Source organism: Protopterus annectens, chromosome 3.part1 (assembly GCF_019279795.1).
Source record: "Protopterus annectens isolate FY-2018-M chromosome 3.part1, PAN1.0, whole genome shotgun sequence".
NCBI classification, from domain to species: Eukaryota; Metazoa; Chordata; order Ceratodontiformes; family Protopteridae; genus Protopterus; species Protopterus annectens.
In genome coordinates, this window is record NC_056732.1 from 1,490,255,928 (window position 1) to 1,490,280,159 (window position 24,232).

General features: G+C 42.7%; 1 protein-coding gene across 2 annotated transcripts in view; it reads right to left on the minus strand.

Annotated features, from left to right (window-relative positions):
- GSDME (gasdermin E) overlaps nt 1-24,232 on the minus strand; it is a 1,102,496-nt gene that overhangs the window by 307,274 nt on the left and 770,990 nt on the right. For both annotated transcript variants that reach the window (XM_044067553.1, XM_044067554.1), the window contains one exon: nt 2,388-2,567. In XM_044067553.1, coding sequence (XP_043923488.1) covers nt 2,388-2,567 — 180 coding nt within the window. The remainder of the gene's footprint in view (nt 1-2,387; nt 2,568-24,232) is intronic.

Sequence of the window (24,232 nt, forward strand, 5' to 3'; positions counted from 1 at the left end):
GTGATTACTTTGAGAGTTTGAACAGTTCTAAGGGAAAAAGTGAAGAGCAGACTTTGTGGAGCCTGGAATAGTTTAAACCTGTTTAGGCGGCGCTGCCCAATGCTGCTCAGTGCGCAAAACCGCGCAAAAAGAGAATTGTAGCATTTTAAGAGAGACAGATCAAGGAGTTTAGAATTGACCCAAAATGGCCAATATAACTACAGCTTCTAGGTGGCAGTGATCCAAACACTGAAAGTCCTTCACTACCTATGGACTCTGGGTACTCTTCTTGTGGTTACAGACAATACCACAGTGATGTGGTACATCAACAAACAAGTGGGTACAAGGTCATACCGTCTGTGCTTGTTGGCAATTACAGCCTGCAAGCTAGTTTTACAGCACTATCTGACTCTTCAGGCCATCATACAACCAGCTGGCCTGTGGCAAACACACTAAGCAGATCCTGGGCCGACACTCATGAGTGGTAGCTCAAGGCAGTGGTGTTCCAGGATCAAGTCCTGAAGTGTATTAAATAGATATGTTTGCCTACTTTCAAAACAGACAGCTGGAGAAATTCTGTTCCAGCCATACTCAAGAGGACATATGCATTCTCATTCCCTTCGATATGAATGTTCTTGTATGTGTTTCCACCCTTTCCACTGATTCACAAGTTACTTCTGAAGGTTCAGAAAGCAATGCCAAAGATCATTGTGGTGACCCTCTGTTGGCCCAGGCAATCTTGGTTCTCCTTTCTAATGATATTGGACAAGGGCAATTACCACAGCCTTCCTCACACTCTAGATTTACTCACTGGTTTTCAAAGTGGTGCCTAAATGAGAACAGCCCTTGACATTAACATCCCTTTAAGAATAAGGAAGATAGGACAGTGTATACCTTTGGATGTGCATCAGCAGCTCAGGTACTACCTTGACAGAACAAAACCCTTCAGGAAGACTGAAAGGCTTTTTATTTCCTACACAGGGGTAAAGAAAGGTCAACCTGTCTCTACGAAAACCACTGCTCATTGGTTGTCCTCTAGTATTGTTTTTTTTGCCATGGAAAAGCAAATCCAGGCAAGGTAAAGACACATTCTACCAGGTCCTTTTCCTCTTCATTTAACATACTGGTTCATAGGTTCAAAGCTAAGTACTTGGCTAGCTAGTCTTCTGGGACAGTTTAAGCCTAGCCAATTTATTTTTTGAGAATCAAACCCTGTAACTTGTGTCTCTGAATCAAACACCTTACCCATTATACCAAATCCTCCCCCTCCCAATATCCTCTGGTCCTCTGCCATACCTTTACAAAACACTACAAGCTGGATGCCTTTTCTAAATGCAGAGCAGGCTTCACTAGGATCAATCTCCAAGGGCTCCTGGACCTTCATCCATCCTCCTCCCAGGGTGGGTTAGCTTTAGAAATCTACCTAAAAGCCAGTAAGGCAGTGTGTTTCTTTAACATAGTACAGTTGCATAAGTCCTACTTACCTGTAAGAGTAGATGTTCACAGAACACACTGCCTTACTAGCAATATCCTCCATTCCCCTTTTTTAAATATACACAGTTTGGTGTTGGAGTTACCACTGAGTTTTGCTTAGCAGCCTTTATTGGTGTGTGTGTGTGTGTGTGTGTGTGTGTGTGTGTGTGTGTGTGTGTGTGTGTGTGTGTGTGTGTGTGTGTGTGTGTGTGTGTGTGTGTGTGTGTGTGTGTGTGTGTGTGTGTTTTGGTTTAAAAAAGCAGGTGTTCACAAAGCTTGCATTTTCTTCTTTTCTTGCTGGACCTTAGAAAACTGAAAGGGTCCTGCCTGTGTGTCTGTAAGGCAGTCCCTGTACTGCCAGGTGATTGGTCTACCACATCCACAAACAGGCAGTGGGAGGGACTCTGAACTTTGGTAGACTGCCAAAGGAAAGGTGGCAGGGCATTACTACCTAAATGCCAGTAAGGGAGTGTGTTCTACAAGCGTCTGTTTTTACAGGAAAGAAAGACTCATTCAACTGCACTTTTTGTAGCGCACATTGTTACTTTTTATAGCTCTGGATACTATTTTTTTATCAAGAATTATCCTGCTTCTTAGTTTAACAATTTGTGCCACTCTTGTTTATCTCCCACATACAATACTTTACTATTGTGCATATGACTTGCTATCGGTAGGCTACAATTTGCTAATAGGAATATTTTTAATTTTGATCTTATGCACAGTTGTTTTTACTTACACACTATCTAACCTCAGCATTCTGAGATTAGTCTATTCATTATTTTATAACCCTGAAGTCTTTTTGACTTTTTCTATTAAAGGATATACTAGAAAACAGTCATGGTTCAGGAAAGCAAATGCATTTTTAAACAAAAGAAACAAAACAATAAGTATAAGTATATGAAAATGATGTGATAGTAACAGTGTTTCAATTATACCTTCCAGAGCACTTAATGGAGTTCCACCACAGATATCTTTCTGGCCCCCAGGACAGCACTCACTGTTTGTTTTACATAATGTAGCTGCATCGACTTCCACTTCATGAGTATTCTGTCCTAAGGGTTTCTTCATGCACTCTTTCCTGAAGCTTCCAGGTTTATCTGGTAACAGGCACAATTCTATCAAGCAAAAATACAAAAAGAAATAATATGTACATTAAAACATAACGTATACCCATATTAATCAACAGCAGCTGAAAGCAAGATATTTCTTGGTGCTCAGTAACATTCTGCCCACTCTCTCCACATCAGTTCCTTGCAGGTATTTACCAATATGGTTGGAGGTTGGGATAATGGTTGAGGGGTTCACCTTACAGACACAATGTACAGGGTTTGAGTCTCACCTTTGAGGGAAACTGGCTAGGCTTAAAATGGCCCAAAACAGCAACTAGACTAGTACTTTACTGTGGACCTATGCATGATGAAGGATTAAAAAAAGTAACAGCAGATGAGGTCAGGGGCAGGGTGGAGAAAGTAAAGATGTATGGTTGTGATAGTCAATGACAGAAGTACAAGGATAAAGAAAAGTTAGATGTAAGCTGTCCATCTGGTGAAACAGTAGACAATACAAGAATATGGAGACAAGCACAATAATTGGGACATGGTGACAATGGATGCAGTTTATTCACAAAACACAAAAATTTAAATAAAAGGATACAGAACTGCATATGATACAATGAAATGGGATCCATGGCTGCAAGCCAGCTGAACTAATTGGAAACAAACCCTGGCAAAATGTTTACATTTATTTGTTTGTTTATTTTATTTATTTGTATTTGTTTACCGGGATGGTCCACTGGGACAAAAACAGTCCATTTTCAGTGGAGGCCTGGGGAGAAAAGCTCCACAATAACATGAACATACAATAAAATGTCACATGTAAATACAGCATAAGTAAACACATGCAGTAACAATGTCAAGTAAAGATATAACATTAGTAAATGTAGTTAATATTTAGTTGAATTGATGGTAGTATACAAACTAACAGAAGATAAACAATTATACATTGGAAATGCATCTGGCATTAGGGTAGAGAGGTTTTTTACAAACAAGCAATAATAGCAGTAAGCTATGCAATTAGATATTGAAGGGTGACGACTCGGTATAAGTGTAGTGCCATAAAGTAAATTGGTGTTGCTGTAGAGAAGTTTTCAAATAAGCACTTTTCTGAGTAGTTCTTACAGCTAATGGTAGGGCATTCCACTGTCTGGCTACCGAGAAGGAGAATAGTAGCTGGCCGATTGGCAGCGTTGACTTTTCTACCTTGAGAAGGTGCTGATTCTTGGATCTTAGAGGCCTTTGTCGATGGCAGTGACGAAATATTGAAGTAAGAGCTGGGCAGTCCAATGGTTTGAAGATAATTAATTGTAAATAGGACAGGTAATGTGAGAGTTCAAGCCAGTTCAGTGTGTGTAGGGCAGTACAGTGATGACTGGAGTGTTTGGCATTAGTTGCTAACTTGGCGATTTTGTTATAACAAGTCTCAAGTTTGGATTTTAGAGAGGATTGGATATTAGTAAGTAGAGGAACACTATATATGAGAGAGGGTAATAGGTAGGTTGAAGCAAGTGCATGTTTTGCAGAGGGGCTAAGGAACTGTTTATGCCTACAGAGGATTCCTGGTTTTTGGTGAGTTTTCCTGATACTACTATGTATATGTAACTTGAATTTCAGATGTTTATCTAAGATTACTTCTAGTAGTTTTGTATGGGTAACAACCTTGATTGTTGTGTTATTTTTGGAAGTGTATAGTGAACTGTGCCTTGTTTAGGGTCATTGTTTTCTTAGGTGTGAATAGTATGAGTTTGGTTTTGTTAGGGTTGAGGGATAGATGGTTATTGTACATCCAGGTTTCAGTAGAGGTAAAGGCGTTTTGAGTTATTTGTTGAAGTTCAGATATGGAGTTAGCAGAGTACATCACAGTTGAGTCATCTGCCTATTGTATAAGAGATTCTTGACAAAGTAAGGAGTGAAAGTTATTGATGAAAATGTTGAATAGAAGTGGTCCTCGTACACAGCCTTGGGGAACCCCAGTGGATGTGTTAAGGCATGGAGAAAGGGAGTGTTGCCATTTAGTAGCATGTTGTCTATTTGTTAAGCAACTACAGAACCAACTGAGTGAGGGAGGGGAGATGCTGAGTTTAGAAAGTTATGTTAGAAGTAGAGGATACGAGACTGTATCGAAGGCTTTTGAAAGATCTAGACATAGGGAGAATACAATTTTACCAGTGTCTCAGGCTCTGTTTACTGTGTCCATGAAGGATACAAGGGCAGTTGTAGAGACATGGCCTGGCCCAAAGCCATGTCGTGTGGGAGAAAGGTGTCCATGAAGGATACAAGGGCAGTTGTAGAGCCATGGCCTGGCCTAAAGCCATGTCGTGTGGGAGAAAGGACTTAGTTGTGAAGTAGAAAGTTTAGAAGTTGAATGTGTATAAATTTTCCCAAGATCTTACGAGATACAAGAGAGAAAAGCAATAGGCTGGATATTTAACTATTGGTGGTGTTGCCACCTTTGTGTAGAGGAAGAATAAATGCCTTTTACAGGAATGTAAGATTCCTGGATGGATCTGTTAAAAAGTACACTAACGGGGTAGGCAATAGTATCAGATGCCATTTCAAGGTATTCAAAGAGTAGGTTGTCAGGAACATTACAGCTCAGAAGTAGTCTTTTTATTGTAGTGATAGGTATAGGAGTGAAAGAGAAGCTAGGTGGAGAGTGGGTAGTGGTGTTGTATGAAGAATGGGACAGTACTGCTGTGTCTAAGTTGCAGTGAGCTGGGGGAAAATTAGCAGTAAGACCTGATATAGTACTGATAAATATGAGTTAAAGAGAATGGCTATTTCATGAGAAGCTTTGTCAGGATGTGGACATAGGCTGTTCTTGCAGTCAGGATTTGGCAGTGATGTCATAGAATTTCGGAATTTCTTGGGGTTTTGCGTGTAATTGGTTTGGAGTTCTAGATAATGTTCTTTTTTTTTGTCTTTTTGACTAGTCTTTTTACCTGATTATGAAGTTGTCTACATTTTAACAAGTCTGGGGAGTTTTTATTTTTATTTTTTGCCATTTTCTCCAAGCTCTGTCCCTAGCTGTCATGAGTTGCTTGGTGGGCTTACTCAGCCAGATGGCATAGTTTGTTTTGATCCTGTTTTGACAAAGTATATTTAAAATGTCAAGAAATTTTGAGCTGAAGTATTCAACAGCCTCGTCTAGGAGGAGGATTTTTAGCACATGCCAGTTAATGTTTTTCAGTATGTCACTGAAGACAAATGGGTTAAAATTAGTTAGATTTCTTATTTGTTTATGTTGATGTTGACTTGCAAGGGGAAGGCCTTAAGAAGAATAAAGGCAGGGAGGTGATCACTAAGTGTGTTGGGTAGAGTACCAGCAAAGGAAATTTTAGTGGGACTAGAGATCAGAATCCAGTCTAGAATGGACCCCTATCTTTGTTTCTGTTGGGTCTAGATGGAGAGGTGATAAGCTGAGTAAAATTAAATAGACTAATATTAGATGAAGGGAAGTCAGAGCAGAGGTCTTGCCAATTAATAATTATGTCACCTAAGATGTTAGTTTCATTTTTAATGTTGTTTGAGATCCAGGCCAGTTTCTCTTCTAGATGGGGTATGTTGTTAGCAGGGGGAATGTATAGAAGTATGATACATTGTTTTTTTATAGGTATTCATGTTTAGAAAAGATATTACAATTTTGGCGTTAGAGAATTGAGGAATAGAATTAGTACAGGGAACTATATTGTAGGTGTTTGGAAAAAGCAGTGTGGCACCACATTCTTTTTTTGGGGCCTGTCGATTTTAGAGATGCAAAGACAGGAGGGAGGATTTGGAGTCTTTTATGTGAGGTTTCAGATATGATTTGCTAATAATTTGTCATAAAACCAAAATTTTATGATGAGCATACAAAACATATGAAGCAAAAATCTGGGCATTCTGTGAATATCTGGACAGTTGAGAGGTATGCAAGGAATCCATCAATACAGAATCAGTCATGCAATCAAAGAAAACTACAGTTGTGTACACTTACCATAAATGTAGATGTTCAAGTGTATTAGCTGTTGCAGTCCTGACTTGTGGGATTTCCTTTTGTGGAAGCCCTTGGCTGGCTCGACTACCAGATTAAAAATCTCCCTCCTCCCAAAATTGGTAGATGCCTTTCCCTGATGCAAATACATCAGTTTTTTCTTGCCCCTTAGAAGGTAGGAGCCCCCAGGATGAAGCATAAGCAAGGGACAAAAATAAAAAAGGGGCCTGCAGGGTAAACACTCAGGGGGTCCTCTGGATAGTAAAGAAAATAGAATCAGACTTCTACTGTAGGCAAAAAGGGGGATGAAGGGAGGGAAAGAAGACTGCAACAACTGAACATCTACATTTATGGTAACTGTACACAACTGCACTATGTTCTTCATGTTTTACTGGTGCAGTCCTGACTTGTGGAATAGTTTCCAAAGAAGAGGGTGAAAAGTAGATTATAGAGACGAGAGGATGCCCTGCAAGATGGCAGTGGCAAATCCTGCTCTAGACTTGGAGAAGGCTGATGTGGTAGTACTTGGTAAAGGTATGCACAGATGACCAAATAGCAGCTTCCAGAATGTCTTTGGTAGGCAATCTTTCACCTTTCTGTAGTGCACGCTCAGCCAGGCCATTTGACTGTGGGTATTCTGGACTACTAGTAATATGAACAAAGTCCCACTTTTTTGCAAATTTCTGAAACAATTAACTGGTAAACTGGGTACTATTGTCAGAGATAAGTTTATGTGGACTGCCCTGGACTGAGAAATGACAGTTCACCTTGGTAATAACAGTAATGGACATTAAGTTAGGTAGCAAATCGATCTCAAAACAGTTCGAATAAGAGTCTACTAACACTAAGTAATGCTGATTGTTCCACTCGAATATGTGAGTGGCTACTGTTGACCAAGGTAGTTCAAGAATATGGCTTAGATGAAGTGGCTCTTTTTGCAAATGTGTTTTAGAACTATTGCACACTGAACAAGATGAAAGTACTTTATCAATGTCTTTTGACAAAGAAGGCCAAAATACTTGTCCTCTTGCCCTTCTTTTGGTAAAATCAAAACTGGGTGGCCACAATGTAAAATCTGGATGTATTCATGTTGTAAGGAAGTAGGAATGACAACTTTATGACCTTTGAAAATAATACCATCTTCCATCAACATCTCATCTTTATAAGGAAAATAAGGTTGCACTTCAGGTGGTAAACAAGATTGCTTTGACGGCCATCCAACATGAATGAAGTAGTTGGGCTTTTGCAATACTGGCTCAGTCTTTGCATGATATCCCACCTCATCAAGTCTCTTTGTAGAAAAATCATGCACTTCCATGACATCAAAGTCAAAATTCTCTGCATCAAGCTGTTCGGTTATACTTCTGGGAGACTGGGATAAGGTATCAGCCAGATAAAGAAGTTTGCCTTTTGTGTAGACCATTTTGAAGGTGTACTTTTGTAATATGAGCATCATTCTTTGCAATCTTCCTGGAGTGGTATGCATAGGCTTCTTTAAAATAGTGACTAGAGGTTGATGATCGGTCTCAATCTGAATAGCTCAGCCATAAATATAATCACGGAACTTTGAACTTGCGAACAAAATTGTCAAAAGCTCTTTCTTAATTTGAATATACTGCATGCATTTCAGTATGCGTAAGAGTTGGAGACGTATAGGCTACTGGCCTGCCTTCTTGAAGACTAACTGCAGCAAGACTAAACTTTGAAGCATCACAGGAAAGAATTACTGGTTTATCGACATCATAGTATCTTAATGTAGGTGGGGTGGAAATTTTTGCTTGAGGTCATCAAATGCTCTCTGGTGTTGCTCCAACCATAACCATGTGATATTCTTGTGTGTCAGCTCTCGTCAACTCACTGAAGTCAGGTATGAACTTGTCCAAATAGTTGACCATGCCAAAGAAATGCTGTAGGGCTTGGACATTGTCCAAGGCTGGCATCTCAAGAATGGCTGCTTGCTTGGATGAATCAGGCTGTAAGCCAGTACTAGTGAATAAATAACCTACATTTGTGAGTTCTGGTAGTCTGAATTTACACTTCAGAGGATTGAGCTTCAAGTTCACTTCACGTTCTCTGTCTAGAACTTTCTTGAGGTTTCTGTCATGCTCTGCTTCACCATTGCCTCCAACCAATAAATCAACTACTATTATGCCACATGGACAACCCCAAAAAAATCTGCTCCACTACATGCTGAAAAACTTCACTTGCAGAATTTATTCCAAAAGGCATCCTTAGAAATCTATATCTACCAAATGGGAGCACTGAATGTACTCAGTAGTGAAGATTTGTGATCAAGCATCACTTGCCAAAATGAACTTTTTGCATCCAGGACAGAAAAAACAGTGGCATTTGGCATCAGGTCTGCGATTTCCTCAACTGCATGCATAGGATGATGAGGTCTCTTTAATGCTTTGTTCAAGTCTCTTGGATCAATGCATATTCTGATTTCATCTGACCTCTTTTTATGAGCAGCTACCATGGAAGATACCCATTCAATTGGTTCTGAGACTGGACAAATTACACCTTGCTGCACCATTTTATCCAGCTGGCCCTTGACTTTGTTCTGCATAGCTATCGGAACTCTCCTTGCTGGTCTGACCACTGGACTGACCTCTGGGTCTACTTTCATGGAGTACACAACTGGAAGTGTGCCCAACTTGTCATCAAAAACATCAGCATACGCTGAGAAAACAGCATCGGTGAAACTGAAACTAGGAAATGTGCTAACATGATGGACTTCTTTGGTAAAAGAAAGCAGTTTTATTGTCAAACTGTCTCTGAGACCCAGCAATGACTGCACAGGTCTTTGGACTACATAGAATTGCAAGCTGTAACTTTTTCCAGCCGAATAGCATGAAAGCACTACTAAGCCTTCAGTCTGAATTTCTTCACCTCCGTTAGCAACAAGCTTTGCACAATTAACCAAATTAAGTTGCTCACCAGCTCTCACCTTAGCAAATGTTTCTGCTGACATAACATTACACTCCGAACCAGTGTCTACTTTGAGATCCGTGGGTTTACTATTGATCAGGACAGTACAAACACTTAATTCCTTGCCAACAAATCCACGGCATTAATCTTTTCACCAACCACTGATACACCATCTACACAGAAAGTAGGGATGCAGCTTTCTACATGATCAACTTGCTTTTTAAGTGACCATTCTTTATAACTGAGTGAGGTTTTCTTGATTTGCAAAACTTTTAAAAACTATTCCATTTTTTACACTTGTGACATTGCTGACCAAATGCTAAAAATTTTCTCTTTTAGACTGGTACCACAATTACGACAGCTGGTCATAAAACTTGACTTGGGTTTTGCTGACTCACTCCTGTACTGCACTGAGAAAGTCTGTTTTACTGAGCTAGTCTTAGAACTTGCTGGAAAGCTATGGGACTACACTGGAGAACTCGCAGGGGCTGCAGCTGCCATGTGCTCAGGCCTGCTTCTGCTAGCCACGTGTTGCATGCTACCTACATTTGCTATGGAGCTGGCTGAAACCATGCTTTTATCACATGCAAGCAAACTTGTGTGCTTTTCTGTGAGCTCATGGATTTGACAAATTTCAACAGCTTTGCTCAACGTTAAATCACTGTCATGAAGCAAAATCTGTCTCACTGCAGCATTATTAACACCACACACAAACCTGTCCTTTATCAACTTATCTTTCAAATCACCAAACCTGCAGGTTTTAGCCTTGCTTATCAACTCAGTAATGTAAGCTGCAAAAGTTTCTTCTGGCTTTGGTCTCTTGTATAAAATAAGTGCCTCTCTAATGTAACATTTGTCTGGGGGGTTGCATATAGGATCATAGCAGATTACTAGGCTAATGGCTCTGGGGCCCTTACAAGTCTAGCCAAAAGTTTATCCCCAGAAAAGAAACCACAATCAACACCTGCCGCCCCTGTCGATGAGGGACACAGGTGAAACCCCTGGGACAAATCTGTGGTTGCCCATCCACTCATCAAGGTTGCGCTTGAAGAGGCTCAGTGATGTACTTTGCTTGACGTGTATGGAGAGCCTATTCCAGAGACGGGGCAGCCTCTGGGAGACAAACCTGTCTCTCCAGCAGGTTTTGTTAATGTCACATATTAGATTTAAGCCTTTTCATCGAGTACTACACGAGGAGTTGGACTTACAGATATGGAGCATCTCTAGTAGAGCAGGGTCTGAGATTGCCTTGTAGGCTAGACACAGGTCACCTCTGAGCAATCTGTACAATACAGAGTAGAGTGACAGTGATTTGAGCCTGTCCACATAGGACAGGTGTTGGAGGCCATGGATTCTCTTTGTGAGGTATTTCTGTGGTTTTTCCAGTTGGTGCAGGTGTTTGGAGAGGTACATACCAAACGGGGCATTGTACTCAATTATTGGCCTAGTGAGGGAGGAATACAGAGAGATAATAACCTCCATTTTTCTGGATGCAATTACTTTACTTAGGAGATGAACCAAGTAAAAGGCTTTTCTAACCACTGCTGCTACATGATGGTCAAATGTGAGACTGTTGTCAACTTGTGAACCCAGGTCTCTCACCACAGGTTGTGTGCTTAGGGGGTTGCCGCTAATGTGGTAATCAGCAGGGGTTGTGTTTTTGCCAAATGGTATGATAATACATTTTTTTCCATTTAACTTAAGGCCATGACTTTGGCACCAGTCATTGAAGTACGTTAACATCATTTGGAGAGTCAATGACAGCACCTAACTTACAGTTGCCCACAAACTTGGTCAGCCACAGACCTTTTGTCTTTGCCTGGACTTCTGAGAAGTAGATGCCAAACAATAGGGGCCCCAGGACAGATCCCTGGGGGACACCACTAGTGACAGGTCTGCTAGAGGAGGCAGTGGCACCTATTTTGACCTTGTGGGTCCTATCAGTGAGCCAGCTGGTCACCCACCTGATGAGATAGGGATTTACACCAAGTTCTGTTATCTTTTCGATGATGCCCGAGTGGGGGATTGTGTCAAAGGCTTTGGCCAAGTCAAAGTAAGCTGTGTGTACTGACTTTCCCTCATCCAGTGCCTTGATGACAGTCTCAAAAAAAGTAAACTAAGTTCAGCAGGCAAGATCTACCCTTGATGAATCCGAACTGGGTGGGGTCAAGTGCTTGCAGATTGCCTATGTCCTTGTTTATGAGGCCCATAATAATAATAAGCTCCATGGCCTTACAGATAAGACTTGTCAAGCTAATGGGGTGATAGTTACCAGGGTCAGTAGTGGCACCATCTTTGTGCAAAGGGATGACAATGGCAGGTCTCCAATCTGCTAGAATGAAGCCTGTACTTAGGCTATGGTTGAATAGAGTGTTCAATGGTGAGGCTAGTTGTTGATGGAGATGTTGCAGAATACAGCCTGAGATACTATCAGGTCCCATGGAAGCTGTGTTCATTGCCTTGGATAGGGCCTTTAACACGTGATCAATGGAGATGTGAGGTGTGGGGCAAGTATCGGGGATACTGAATGGGCCATTGGGGGAGACAGGGGGTGAAGTTTGCACTGAACCTATCTGCTGGCAGGTTGGCAAAGTCACCAGGATCAGTGTAACTGGCACTATTAAGAACTAATTCGGAACAAACCTGGGCTTTGCCATGGAGGTTTCTGACGTAACTGAAAAAGGCTTTGTGGTTAGCCTTTGTTTCGGAGGCTAGTTTTGATTCATGGAGGTTTTCATTAGTGATCTAATTTGCTTGTTGAGGCTAAGGAGGGAGTTTTTCCAATTAGGAATTTGTGCCTTTTTACCCTTGGACAACAGTTTCTTACTTTTGTTGTAAAGCCTGTTGATAGAGGATGTCCACCACACAGGTTTGTGCTTCCTTGAGGAGGCAGTTTTAGTTCTGTTGGGTATGGCTGAGTCCATGCAGTTGTACAGGTGCTTGTATACTGCACTGGCATATTGTTCAGCATATTTGTCTGCATCTCCTCTGAGGTGTGCGGTGGTGTGGAGCTACTGATACCCTCCCTTAGAAAGTTGTAGTCAGTTTTTGAGAAGTTTTTTAGCCTGGTTACGACTGAACTTTTTCTCCAAATTTATGTTTCAAGCACTCAGGGTCCTCCCTTGATTCAGCTGGTACAACAATATTACAGTTTTCCCTCTCTCCTGCATATACTGCTGGTGCACACACAAATGAATGTTCTCTTTCAATGGCCCCTGACCCTGCTAGGATAAGCAAAATGAATGCCTTAGTATGTGCATCTTTGTCAGAAAAAGCTGCTTGTATGAAAATATTGTATTCCTGCTCAAATACTCTTCAATTCTCTGCACTATTATGATCAAATACAAGCAGACTTGGTCTGAGAAATGCCTCTGCCATATTAACACACACTAGTGAAGGCTTTTCCAATTACATATGAACATCCACACATATACTTATTGCCAGAAATTCATGCCAATAGCACAACAAGCCTCTAAACAACTGAACTTTGTGAAATAATTTGTGAAATAAGTCTTTGTGGCACAAGAACACTTTTGAAATCACTGTACTTTGCAAAACCACCTCTTCTCAGTGTAAGAAACATTTCAAAAGGACTGCACTTTGCAAATAAACTGGGCAGAAAAAGCTCAGAGTAAGAAACATTTCAAAATGATTGCACTTTGCGAATAAACTGTATACAGTACACTGAAACTTTTCCAAAATGGCTACAATTTGCTAAATGACTCTGCACAGTGTAACACGCACTCTGAAATTGTGGCACTCTGCGAATAAATGCACACAGCACAAGAAACTTTTCAAAATGGCTGTATTCTGACTGTACTTTACGAAATAGTTGCACTTTGCACACAGTAAACTCTTCGAAATAAATGCACAGTAATAAAGCACACACTGTAAACACTTTACACACCTTGAGATACTTTGAACAATTTTAGTTATACTTTGAATAGCTTTGGTCAATGCAAAATAGTAGCTCATGCCCAAAATACAGTTGTTTGCCAAAACATGCAGTCGCCTTGCTTTCTTATACTTAATTCGCCCCTTTTTGCACTTTTATTACATTCATTATGCTCATTTAACTGTTTTCCATGCTTATTGTACTTTTCTTGTGCTCAATTTATTCTAAACATGCTCATTTTGCAACTCCAAGGCAAATCTGAACCCCTTATGAATTTTTCTGATAATTTTATCAACTATCATAATTCCGAACATCTCGTTTAATCAATAATGCATTTTGTGCCTTTTGTTTGATTAATAATATGTTTTTGTGCTATTCATTTGACTTCTAATGTGTTCTGTGCCCTTTGATTGCTCCGTATTATTTCTTTTATAAAATAAATCATTTGTGCAAGTTTTGGTTACCCGTAGTTATGTTCTGCCCTGTTCTTTACACCCAGTCTGTTTCCCCATGCCTTCGCTGTTAGCACTGCACCTCCTGGCTTGAAGAAACAGTCTCCTGAATCCCAGTTCTGACACCACGTCCCTCGTCTGGTCAGGATAAAACAGGCAAACAGTTGTGGGTTCTGTTCAAGCAGCTTTATTAAATGCAAACACATCAGGATTGAGGCTTAGTAACTTAAACTTACATAAACTTATAAACAGACTGACTACCACACTCATACATCTTTACACTCGGGTTGCTCTCTCAAAATGGCACTGCTGCCTGCACATGCTCGCTATTTATATGCACGTGCCACACTTGGAAATGCTTCTTAAAGATACAGCACACACACTGTTCTACATCTTTGTAAGATAAAACTCATGCAGGCTGACACCTTGCAGGAACATAACCAGTACAAGATCACTTGTCAGAAGCCAAGGTCTGCTGAGCAACTCTGGACCCAAAAGGCAAACTGAAAGCCAAGGCCTGTGTAGAACTTGAGGGACCTGACAGCATGTCAGACTCTGTAAGGGTCTCGACAGAGGCCTGTGCCACCACCTCAGTCACAGAAGGGGCCTGTGAAAGCACCTTGCCTTCCTCAATAATAACAAGCCTTGGGGTACTGGCTAACAATGAATGGTTGTCGTTCAAGGCTCTAAGCCTGGATCTTTTTGTTGTGTCTTTCTTATGTTTAGGGAGCTCAACCTTGGGATGTCCGGTGTATGCCACTGAATGATGCACAAAATATTGCAAACTAAGATGCCTAGATAAAGATTTTGTCCCTACGCTGACAGTCCTAGAATCAAAATGGGTACAAAAATGACAACTAGGGACATGGTGATTTGGGCCTAGACAGGTGAAACACAAAGTATGAAAGTCTTGGTATGGGATTTGCTTACCACAGCGAAGACAACTGTTAACCTTATCTGACATGAGGTAAAGCAAAAAAAAAAAAAAAAAAAAAAAAGAGTTCCCCAACGGTGTACTTAGCTTAAGAAGACTTCTCTCTGGTGTGGACCATCTGACACACAAACACTGCTTCAGGCTCTGACGCCAAGAAGAGACTGATGTAACAGTGTCGGCTGGCTCCCTTTATACCCAAGCATATTGATGAAGGAAAGGGTGTCCTGCTTAGGAGGAGGGAGACTTTTACTCTGGTAGTTGGGCTTTCCAAGGGCTTCCACAGCAGGAAATCCCACAAGTCAGGACTGTAACAGCGAAACATGAAGAACATCCTCAAATACTGAACATAGCAAGTGCAATTATATTCTGCAGGGACATGTTGATTTACTAACAGGTTTAGGAAGTTTGCCAAAAATTATAATATAAAAATAAATCCTATTGCCATGCCAGAGATAGGAGCTCCTAAGAAAGTACTGTTAGTTTTCAAAGTAGAAAAGAAAAGGTGCTAAAGTGAATGAAAATGTTAGGTCTCACTAAGGATCAGTTAGAACAAACAGACTGGGTGAATAGTATGATTAACGTTCTAAAGAAAGATCAGCCAAATGCAAATTCTAATCAGTTTCTGACAGATAAATCGATATGAACAAAGCTCTGAGTACTGCACATTTGCAACACCACTATAAAGTTGCAGCTTCTTAAGACATGTTTGACAATTCACCTGCATCAGACTGATGATCTTTTAGTGTGGGGTCAAGCAAGACAAGAGCATGACAAGAAATCAATTTATAGAGTTGAGCAACTTAAATTCAAACTAAACAAGAGTAAATGTAAAACAACCGTCAAAAGGACTTAATCTTGATGCAGAAAAAGTAAAAGCAATAGTGCAGATGCCAAGGCCAGAAGACAAGCAAGTATTAAAAATTTGCTTGGAATGCTGCAACAGCTTACAAAATTTATACCCAAAATGTCTGAGAAAATTATGGCACTAAGAAAGGTGTCAGCGCAGAATCTACCTAGGAATAGAGCTGTAAACAGGAAATAAGGTTCGGAAATGCTCAAGAAAATAGCTATGGATGGACCAACATTAAAATAATAGCCATGCTGCAGCTAGATTCCAGACAGAATGACATAGCAGCTGTGATCCTTACAAAGCAAATTCAGAAAGTATTTGTACAAGACAAGTATGAGAATGTTGAAGGCATAATTTAATCTAATAAAATATACAATGAGTACAGAATAAAAAAACACAGAAACACGAACAGCTATTGCAGAACAACTAAAAACTCCTTGGATATTACAAAAGTTACCAATGAAAGAAAGAAGTAAAAATGCTAGAGATGTACTGACAGTGGGCCGGATTCACGATGGCTTGCACGAAGTCTAAGAGTAGAGTAAGACTCCATGCAGCCATCATGTCCGACGAGCGATCCAGGAACAGCCTGTAGGGGTGTGTAAGAGAGCTCCTAAAACGGCTCTTACACGGACAGGGCTGGGACATGCAAATCACCTCAATTGCAGGCGAAAGGCATGCAAATGAGGTAGATTTGCGATTCAGGAAACCCGAACCTGTTCGAGTAAGAGCAGTGTTATTTGCAGAAATGTACTCAGTTGACAACTGAGTACCGTTCTGCAAATAGCAAAACGGAGCCGTGACAGCTCCAAATAAAGGTTGCATCCAGTGCAGGAAGCACGCCAATGGCCAAATATACGGCCATTGGAAATGTTCCCTGATGCAAAATTAAAATAAAAATAATTTTTTTTCGCCGATTTTCGATGTTTAAGCGCAGCGCTGCGCAAACGGGCTGTGCTCTAAAACCAGAATACTACAAATTAAAACCCACAAATGTGGATTTTATTGAAAGTGGTAATGTACAATGCAAGGGAATGGCAGGCTGAAGACAAGATGGCCACCGAGTAGAGGTTGCTAAGGGGGGAAGCTAAGTCTAAGACATGTAACCAAGCATTAGTAGGCAATCCTATGTAAATGAGTGTTAGGATAGTGAATCGCTAGTTTACATAGCAAATGAGCACAGTCAGTGGAGTGTAGGAGTAGGATATGGGGAGTAACAGAGTAGAAGATAGGTGACATCACGAGGGGGGTATGTATGAAAGAAGTGAAGCTCATTGGAGCAGAGTGGCATGTGTCCGCTGTCACTTAGACATCATGGAAAGAGGTGTGTCAACAGGTAGGCTAGGGAAAGCCAAGAAATGGAAGGTGTATACCATGGATAACACCTAAGTTTCTCGCTGAGCGTGCATGCACGTGTGTGCGCGCCTGTAAACCCGAGTAAGACAGAGTGCACATGTGTAAGCGTGAGTGCGCACGTTTAAGCCGGAGTAAGCATGTATAAGGCTGTTTAAAGAGTTGTAAGCACGTTTGCGCTGGTGTGCATGCGGTTTAACCCGAATAAGCAAGTTTTAATCCGTGTAAGCATGTGTGTGCGCATGTTAGCTGCTGTGCGCGTGTTTGCGCTTGTGTGCACGGCGCTCCCCCCTGAGGAAACAGAAAGGAAAAAGGAAGCACAACAAATAGTAGGAAGCTACCAGGGAGTGCTAGCAGAGCTAGCAGGTGAAAACAATTAGAATCAGGCAATTACACAGGCAGTACACTAGCCCAGCCCAGCCTAGCACTTAAAACTCTGCCAACAACAGTCCATTATGTTTCTCACAACAGACACTGCAGTAAGCTAATAGAAGTGAAAACTGAAAAAGCTTTACTGAGACAAAGAAATGTTAGGGGCTGCCATTGCTGTTATAAGGCGACATATGCAACATGCTGAGGGTGGTGACAATGGAAATGCTGCTGGACAACCCACAGTGAGGAGACGGAGAAGAGTGTAAGGCCCAAGGTAATCTACCAGGGGCTACATGAGCTGGAGATAGTGGAGAACTATAGAGTGGACAGAGACCTCCTGCAGCAAATTGTTGAGCTGTGCAGGCCACGCCTCACACACAGAACCAACAGAGGGGAACCCATCCCAGTGGAAACCAAGGTATGTGTTGGTCTAAGAATATTAGCAACAGGTACCTTCCAGAGACCAACTGGTGATATGATGGGGATATCACAGGCATCAGCATCCAGGGTACTACACCAGTTCCTGGATGCCATGTCAGCACATGTCGGTGATCATGTATATTTCTCCAATTCCCGTGAGGTATTGGCCAGCAATATGCGTCTCTTCCAGCAAATAGCGGAATACCCTGAGGTAGTGGGTGCAATAGACTGCACGCACATACGCATCAAAGCACCAGCCGGTGAGCGGGGTAGGGTCTACTTCAACCGCAAGGGCTTCCCCTCCATCAACTGCCAGGTCATGTGTGATGCCCAGGGCATAATACTGAATGTGTGTGCAGGCTGCCCTGCAAGCTACCATGATTCCCGTATCTGGCATCTGACGCAGCTGTACCAGACATTTGCCAATGGGGACATCCCACATGGTCACCTAGTGGGGGATGCTGGCTATGCACTGGAGCCGTGGCTGATGACACCCATCAGAAACGCACACACACCTGAACAGGAACGCCATAATGAGGCACACACACAAACACGTAATGTAATAGAGCGTGTGTTTGGGCTGCTCAAGTCACGGTTCCGGTGCCTGGACACATCTGGTGGAGCCTTGCAGTACTCACCAACTACATGTACCCAAATTGTCATGGTATGTGCTATGCTACATAATATAATCCTGCGAAAACAGCTGCAGCAGGACCAGCATAGGCCTGGGCCAAACCGCCCCCCACCATTGCCAAGGCCATCACAGGCAGAGTGTGACTCGGAGGAGGAACAACCTGAGCCTGCCCCATTAGGCAGAAGGAGGCGTGCCCAGTATGCTTTGGCCTTGGCAAAGAGGCAATGCATAGCACATACATTGGCTCAGTAGGAACTATGGAAATGATACCCCTCTCCGACTCGCACATAAAGTAAAAGGGATGCCTAAGTTGACACTACCTGCTTCCAAACATGTGCAGGGAGTGTAGTATGTGCATCTGACATAGGAAGCCCTGCAGCACCACCTAAGGCATGAATGCCATGTGTTAAGCAATATAAAGCAGTGCTAAACAGCAATTACCATCATGTAGCATATGCAAACAAAATCGCACACACTAACTAGCACAACTGTGGTCAATGTTCAGTAATATTGGGCAACGTCCAGCAATGTTGGTGAATATTGAGCAATGTTGGACAAGCCTGGTCTAAGTAGGGCATAGCTGAACAAAAGCTAACATGCTCATATTTGCTTAACAGGCCCTTAAGCAGTCTGGTCTGCTCAGTATGAAAATATAAAGCAGTGATGGGCCTCGAACCCAGGATACTGTGCACTATAGCCAAAGTACTGAACCACTAAACCATAACAGTGTTGCAGTGGTCCACCTGTATGACGGAATGTTGATAAGTCCATGCAAAGTATTCCATGGAAACCCTGCAGGCACAGCATAATCCTTTTGAGTTATGACACAAAGGTGAGTCCTGCAGTGAGAACAGAACCTGACTTCCAACACACACAGAATAAATGTTAATATTGGTCATGTTCGCACACATCAGCAAATGTAGTGGACCTCAGATAGCAACATACTGAAGGGTCACACTGGGCATGCTCACACATTTGAATAAATGAGACAAATGTCAGGCAACAAAACATGGAATGTCAGAACTGGGCATGCTCACACACTTAGGCCATGTCTGAGTACAGCAGTGGGCCACGCATATCTGGCAGTTGCATGTGTTAACCCAGGAACCTGTCACTATACAGCAATCCGCCCTGTGCACACAGTTATATGACAACAGACACATCTATAATATAGTGAAACCCTGTCATAAACAAATATGTTCTGCAGATACTGAATTTCTTCATGGAAACTGGTAAAGCAAAGATGATAAAGACCTGCAAACAGTATCAGCAATAAACATTGTGCATCTTGAACATTAGCATAGGTTCAGAGGTCGATACTAGGCTATCTGCATTAGGGCATGTACAAGTCTAGCCAGAGTGTGTTTGGCATTCGCAACCCTGTCAGATTACTACACTGTGTGTGTGAATAGTAGGTCACACAAGATAGCCCATATACGTTCATGCTAGTGTGCCTCTGTCTAGCAGGGACACAGAAGATATCCCAGGGGTAAATATACAATCACCCATACAGTCATCAAGATGTCTCCAGTAGGTGGTCAGTGGGTGGCTCTGCCTATGTGAAACTGGGATTACATTCTGTAGTGAGTGGAGCCTCTGGGATAAGAATCTGTCCCTCCACAATGTCCTATTAACATCTGTGCTGAGGTATAGGTCCCTGCAGTGTGTAGCTCCAAGGGAGTTGGATATCCTGAGGTGGAGCATGTCCAGTAATTATGGTTTGGGTATAGCTGTAAACAACAGGCACACATCATATCTGAGTAGGTGGTAAGCAACTGAGTAGAGCTGGAGTTACTGCATCTGAACTATGCAGAGCATCTGTGTGAGTCCCTAGATCTGCTTGGTGAGGACCGTCCGTGCCCAGTACAGTTGCTGCAGGTGTCAGGTAAGGTACACCCCAAATGTGGCATTGTAACCAAGCATGGATGTGATGAGTATAGGGGCACAATGACCTCACTCGATCTAGATGTGAAACCATATGGGATAAGGTGGCACACATAGAAGGTGTGTCCAACCACTTTGGCAACGTGAATGTTAAAGGCGACAGTATGAACAAGTGATGTCCCCAAACCCCTAACAACTCCTACCGTATGTAATGGAGTACTACCTATGTGGTAATGTGTGGGCATGTTGTTACTCCCAAAGGGGATGACTATGGCTCAGGCACCAGTCATCCATCTCTGTGAGACCCTGATTGAGTATGCATGCGGCAGCTGGAGAGTTGATCATGGCACCCAGTTTGCAGTCAAGTGCAAACATGTTCAGCCATATTCCCCCTGTGATAGCCTGTACGTAAGACAAATATATACTGAACAAGAGAGATCCCAGGACCAAGGTGTGGGATGCCATGTGTAACTGGTGTATAGTCAGACATGGCACCTGCAATCCTGACCATGTGGGTGCTATCTCTGATCTAGGTATCAATCCATTGTGTGAGATATGTGTCCAAATTGACGCTGGTGAGCCTACGCATAATGGCCCAGTGGGTTATTGTGTTGAATGGTTTTGCAAGGTTCAGGTAGGTTGTGTGGATAGCCGTCCCTATGTCGATGGACCTGTTAGCCATTTAAAGAATACCTACAGGTTCAAGAGGCAAGATCTGCCCACAACAATGCTGAAATGAGTATGACACAGTGTCTGTAAGTTCTCGATGTCTATGTGTAGGAGTCCTATGACAATATGCTCCATAGCTTTGCAGAACAGGCTACATAGGTTTATAAGGCAATATTGTCTGTGGTCCATTGTGGCACCAACTCTGTGGAGTGGGACCACTGTTGTAGTACGCCATTCCTTGGGTACATATCCTGTGGTAACTCCGATATTGAACAGTGATGTAATGTGAGGGTTGCGTTTGTCATGATGCTCGTGTATGATGCAGGCTGGGACACCATCTGGTCACACTGATACTGCGATGTACGCTGTGGGGAGGGCAGCACTCACCTGTTACTGTGTGATGTCAGGGAGGTTATACTCTGTTGGGATGGATAGTTGCTCCTTAGGGGGGATGGGTGGGAGACATCTGCACTGAACCTGTTTGCCAGGATGTAGGCAATGGCAGTGGGTTCAGGGTAGGTTTAGTCAGTATGCAGTAACTCACAGCATATCAGTGAGTGTCCACCCAGGTTCCTGACATAACTGAAGAAGACCGTGTGATAGTCCTACGTATCAGGTGCAATTGTCTGGTAGAAGCGGCCCTTAGAAAAGTCCATGAGTGATTGTAGCTGTCTGCTAGTACAGATCACAGATGCCTTCCCAGTCTGGGATTGTGCTCTATCATGTAGTAGCGTCCTCCTGACGTTGTACAGCTTATTAATGGCTGGGGTCTTCCAGACAGGTCCCCTGCCATTGTAGTAGTGGGTCTTGTTGTTATTTGGGATAGCACAATCCATGCAGTCCACTAGGTGTCCATAGAATGTGTATGTAAAGGATGCAGCAGTGTGAGCCGTATATGCCACTGTCTCAGGATCTCTGAAGGATACCACCTTGCTTCGGTGAAGTGAGATGTTGGCACATGAGAAGTTCACCAAGATTACCCAGGATGGGTGTGTGGAGGGTATATGCATGTCCTGTGAGATACATGTATGTTCTGACCTTACCAATGAGGGGTATATCGCTGGTGTGGAACATAGAGTCCCCATGTTGGTGATGAGCAGGTCCAATATGTATTCCCCCTTGTGGCTGTGCTGACTGGTTGTGCCAAAGCATATGAGTCCACAAACTGTAGTGACTGTTGGGTGAGGTTGTTGGGGCTTGAGTAGTATCCCCAGTCAATATGTGTGTATATGAAGTCACACAATATAATGGTGTCTGTGGAGACCTTCATATTCTCCATAGCTCCCACAAAAGCCGAGTGTGGTTTCTGAGTTTGGGAGTACGTTCTGTAGCAGGCAACAAACAAAGGCAGTATTGCACAATGGTAGTTGTATATGTATGGTCTGTGATGCTTTGTGCAGTGCTACTAACATGGAGGTGTGTGTATCTGTCATGTATATGGATACTCCCCCTAGTTGTGTTGTCTGTTCCAAGTCTTGTTGTCAGACAGCATGGTATGAAACATAACCTGGTAGTGCTGGTGTGCATAAGCGAGCCTGAACCAGGTATCTGTCAGTGCACAGATATTGCTCTCCTCCATACTGAGGAGAGTCCTGAGTGGTCACAATATGAGGTTAACACAACTGTTGTTGAGCAGCATTACCCTTAGTTTCATTGAACCTGTAATGTCTATGGAGGTGGGTTTGTCTTCTGAGCCCTGCTTAAAAAAGGCACTCTGGTGGTAGCAAGAGCCTTAGCCAGCGTACCAAAGTCCAAGGGTGACAGGTGCAAGCTGTCCATAGTGAAGCTACGTGGCATGTTGAGCATGTCATCATACGCTGACAGACACTGTATCCCCTACGAATGAAACAAATTTGTTAGCCAACTGTTAAATGTGATATGTGGGTCCATATACTGTGACATCATAATTGGTGGGTGTAAGATGCTAGACAAGGTCAGGGTCATACTGGCCTGGGCTACATGATCAGAGTGTACCTCCATGTATCATGTCATGTGGTCCAGGGAGTAACGTCTGAGGTTACACACACCAGCATGGACAATGATGGTGCCAGTCTTGTACTTGCTTTAGAGTGACCTGATTGCCTGTGTTATGCGGCAGATCCTGGCACCCAACAGACAGCACAAAGTGACTATTCCCTTGTCAGGGCTGGTGAGTGGTACGTCAGTGTGTCTGAACATAAGTGTCGCCTTTTACAAGTGTATTAGGTGTGTTGTTTAGCCCAAAGGACAGTGACTGTGTGGCACACTGACATTGTGAACTTAGTGATATGTGGGTATTGTAGTGGGGTAGCAGGTGTGTGTGAGTCTGCTTTGGAGGTATCTGCTGCTTAGGTAAAGTACATTTACAGCATCTGAGTATGTCAATGTGTGCTAATGTGGTTTGAGTGCTGTTGCTAGAGGATATGTGAGACTGATATGTGGTGTGTGTGGTTACCTTCACCACCTGACAGACTGTGCCAGTCATGGGTCGAGAGAGTTCAGCTCCCTGTATGTCTATATAGGTGCATCTCACACATATATCTGAGTTTGTCGGGAGGAGTCTGTGTACATGAGGCAGATGTGACATTGTGTCAATATCACAATATCCACCAGCTGGACTGAAGAGTACACACAAAACCGACCCCTGGACATGCCAGGATATTATCATGACATACTCTGTAGCCTGATCACAAAGGATCAGTAGGGTGTTAAGCGTGTGAAAGAGTATAACAGGGATTAGTGCTCATGTTCGTTAGTGTTTTGTAAAGAGGAGCTGAGAAGGAGTCCAGACTGAATCATGACACCTCCTTCAGCTATGTCATAAATATCAATGTACACCCATATATGTCCTGAGTCAGGGCCAACTGTACCTGAGTGTCAATGCCGACATCATGACAGACAGGCCCATATGTGCATACCCATCCCCCACTAACAATAGTCCACATCATCATACCAGGAGATATCACATGTAGAATGGATGAGCAGCTACCCCCACTGCCAAAAGCATGGCAGCAGGTGGAATACATTGATTCCCAATATGTGTCATGCACAAACTACAGAACAAACAGATAATGCACCTGACTAGTCAGGTGAGCCGCACCCCCTACACAGGATGTGGAACCGTTGAATGTGTCATAGCTACAATTGGCACTCCCCACAAGTGTTGGTGCACAACACACCATGGGAAGTCAAGTCCAGTACGCCTATGAGGTCTGATCTGCAAGGTCATGGAGTCCATCATGGTTACAGTCATAAACAGAGCTATCGGAAGCTGACACACACACAACCCTACCAACTGTGGTATGTTCATGTGCGGATCATGGTTCCCAAACATGCTAGACTGTTTGCAAGGCAGCCACCCAGGACATACATCAATGAA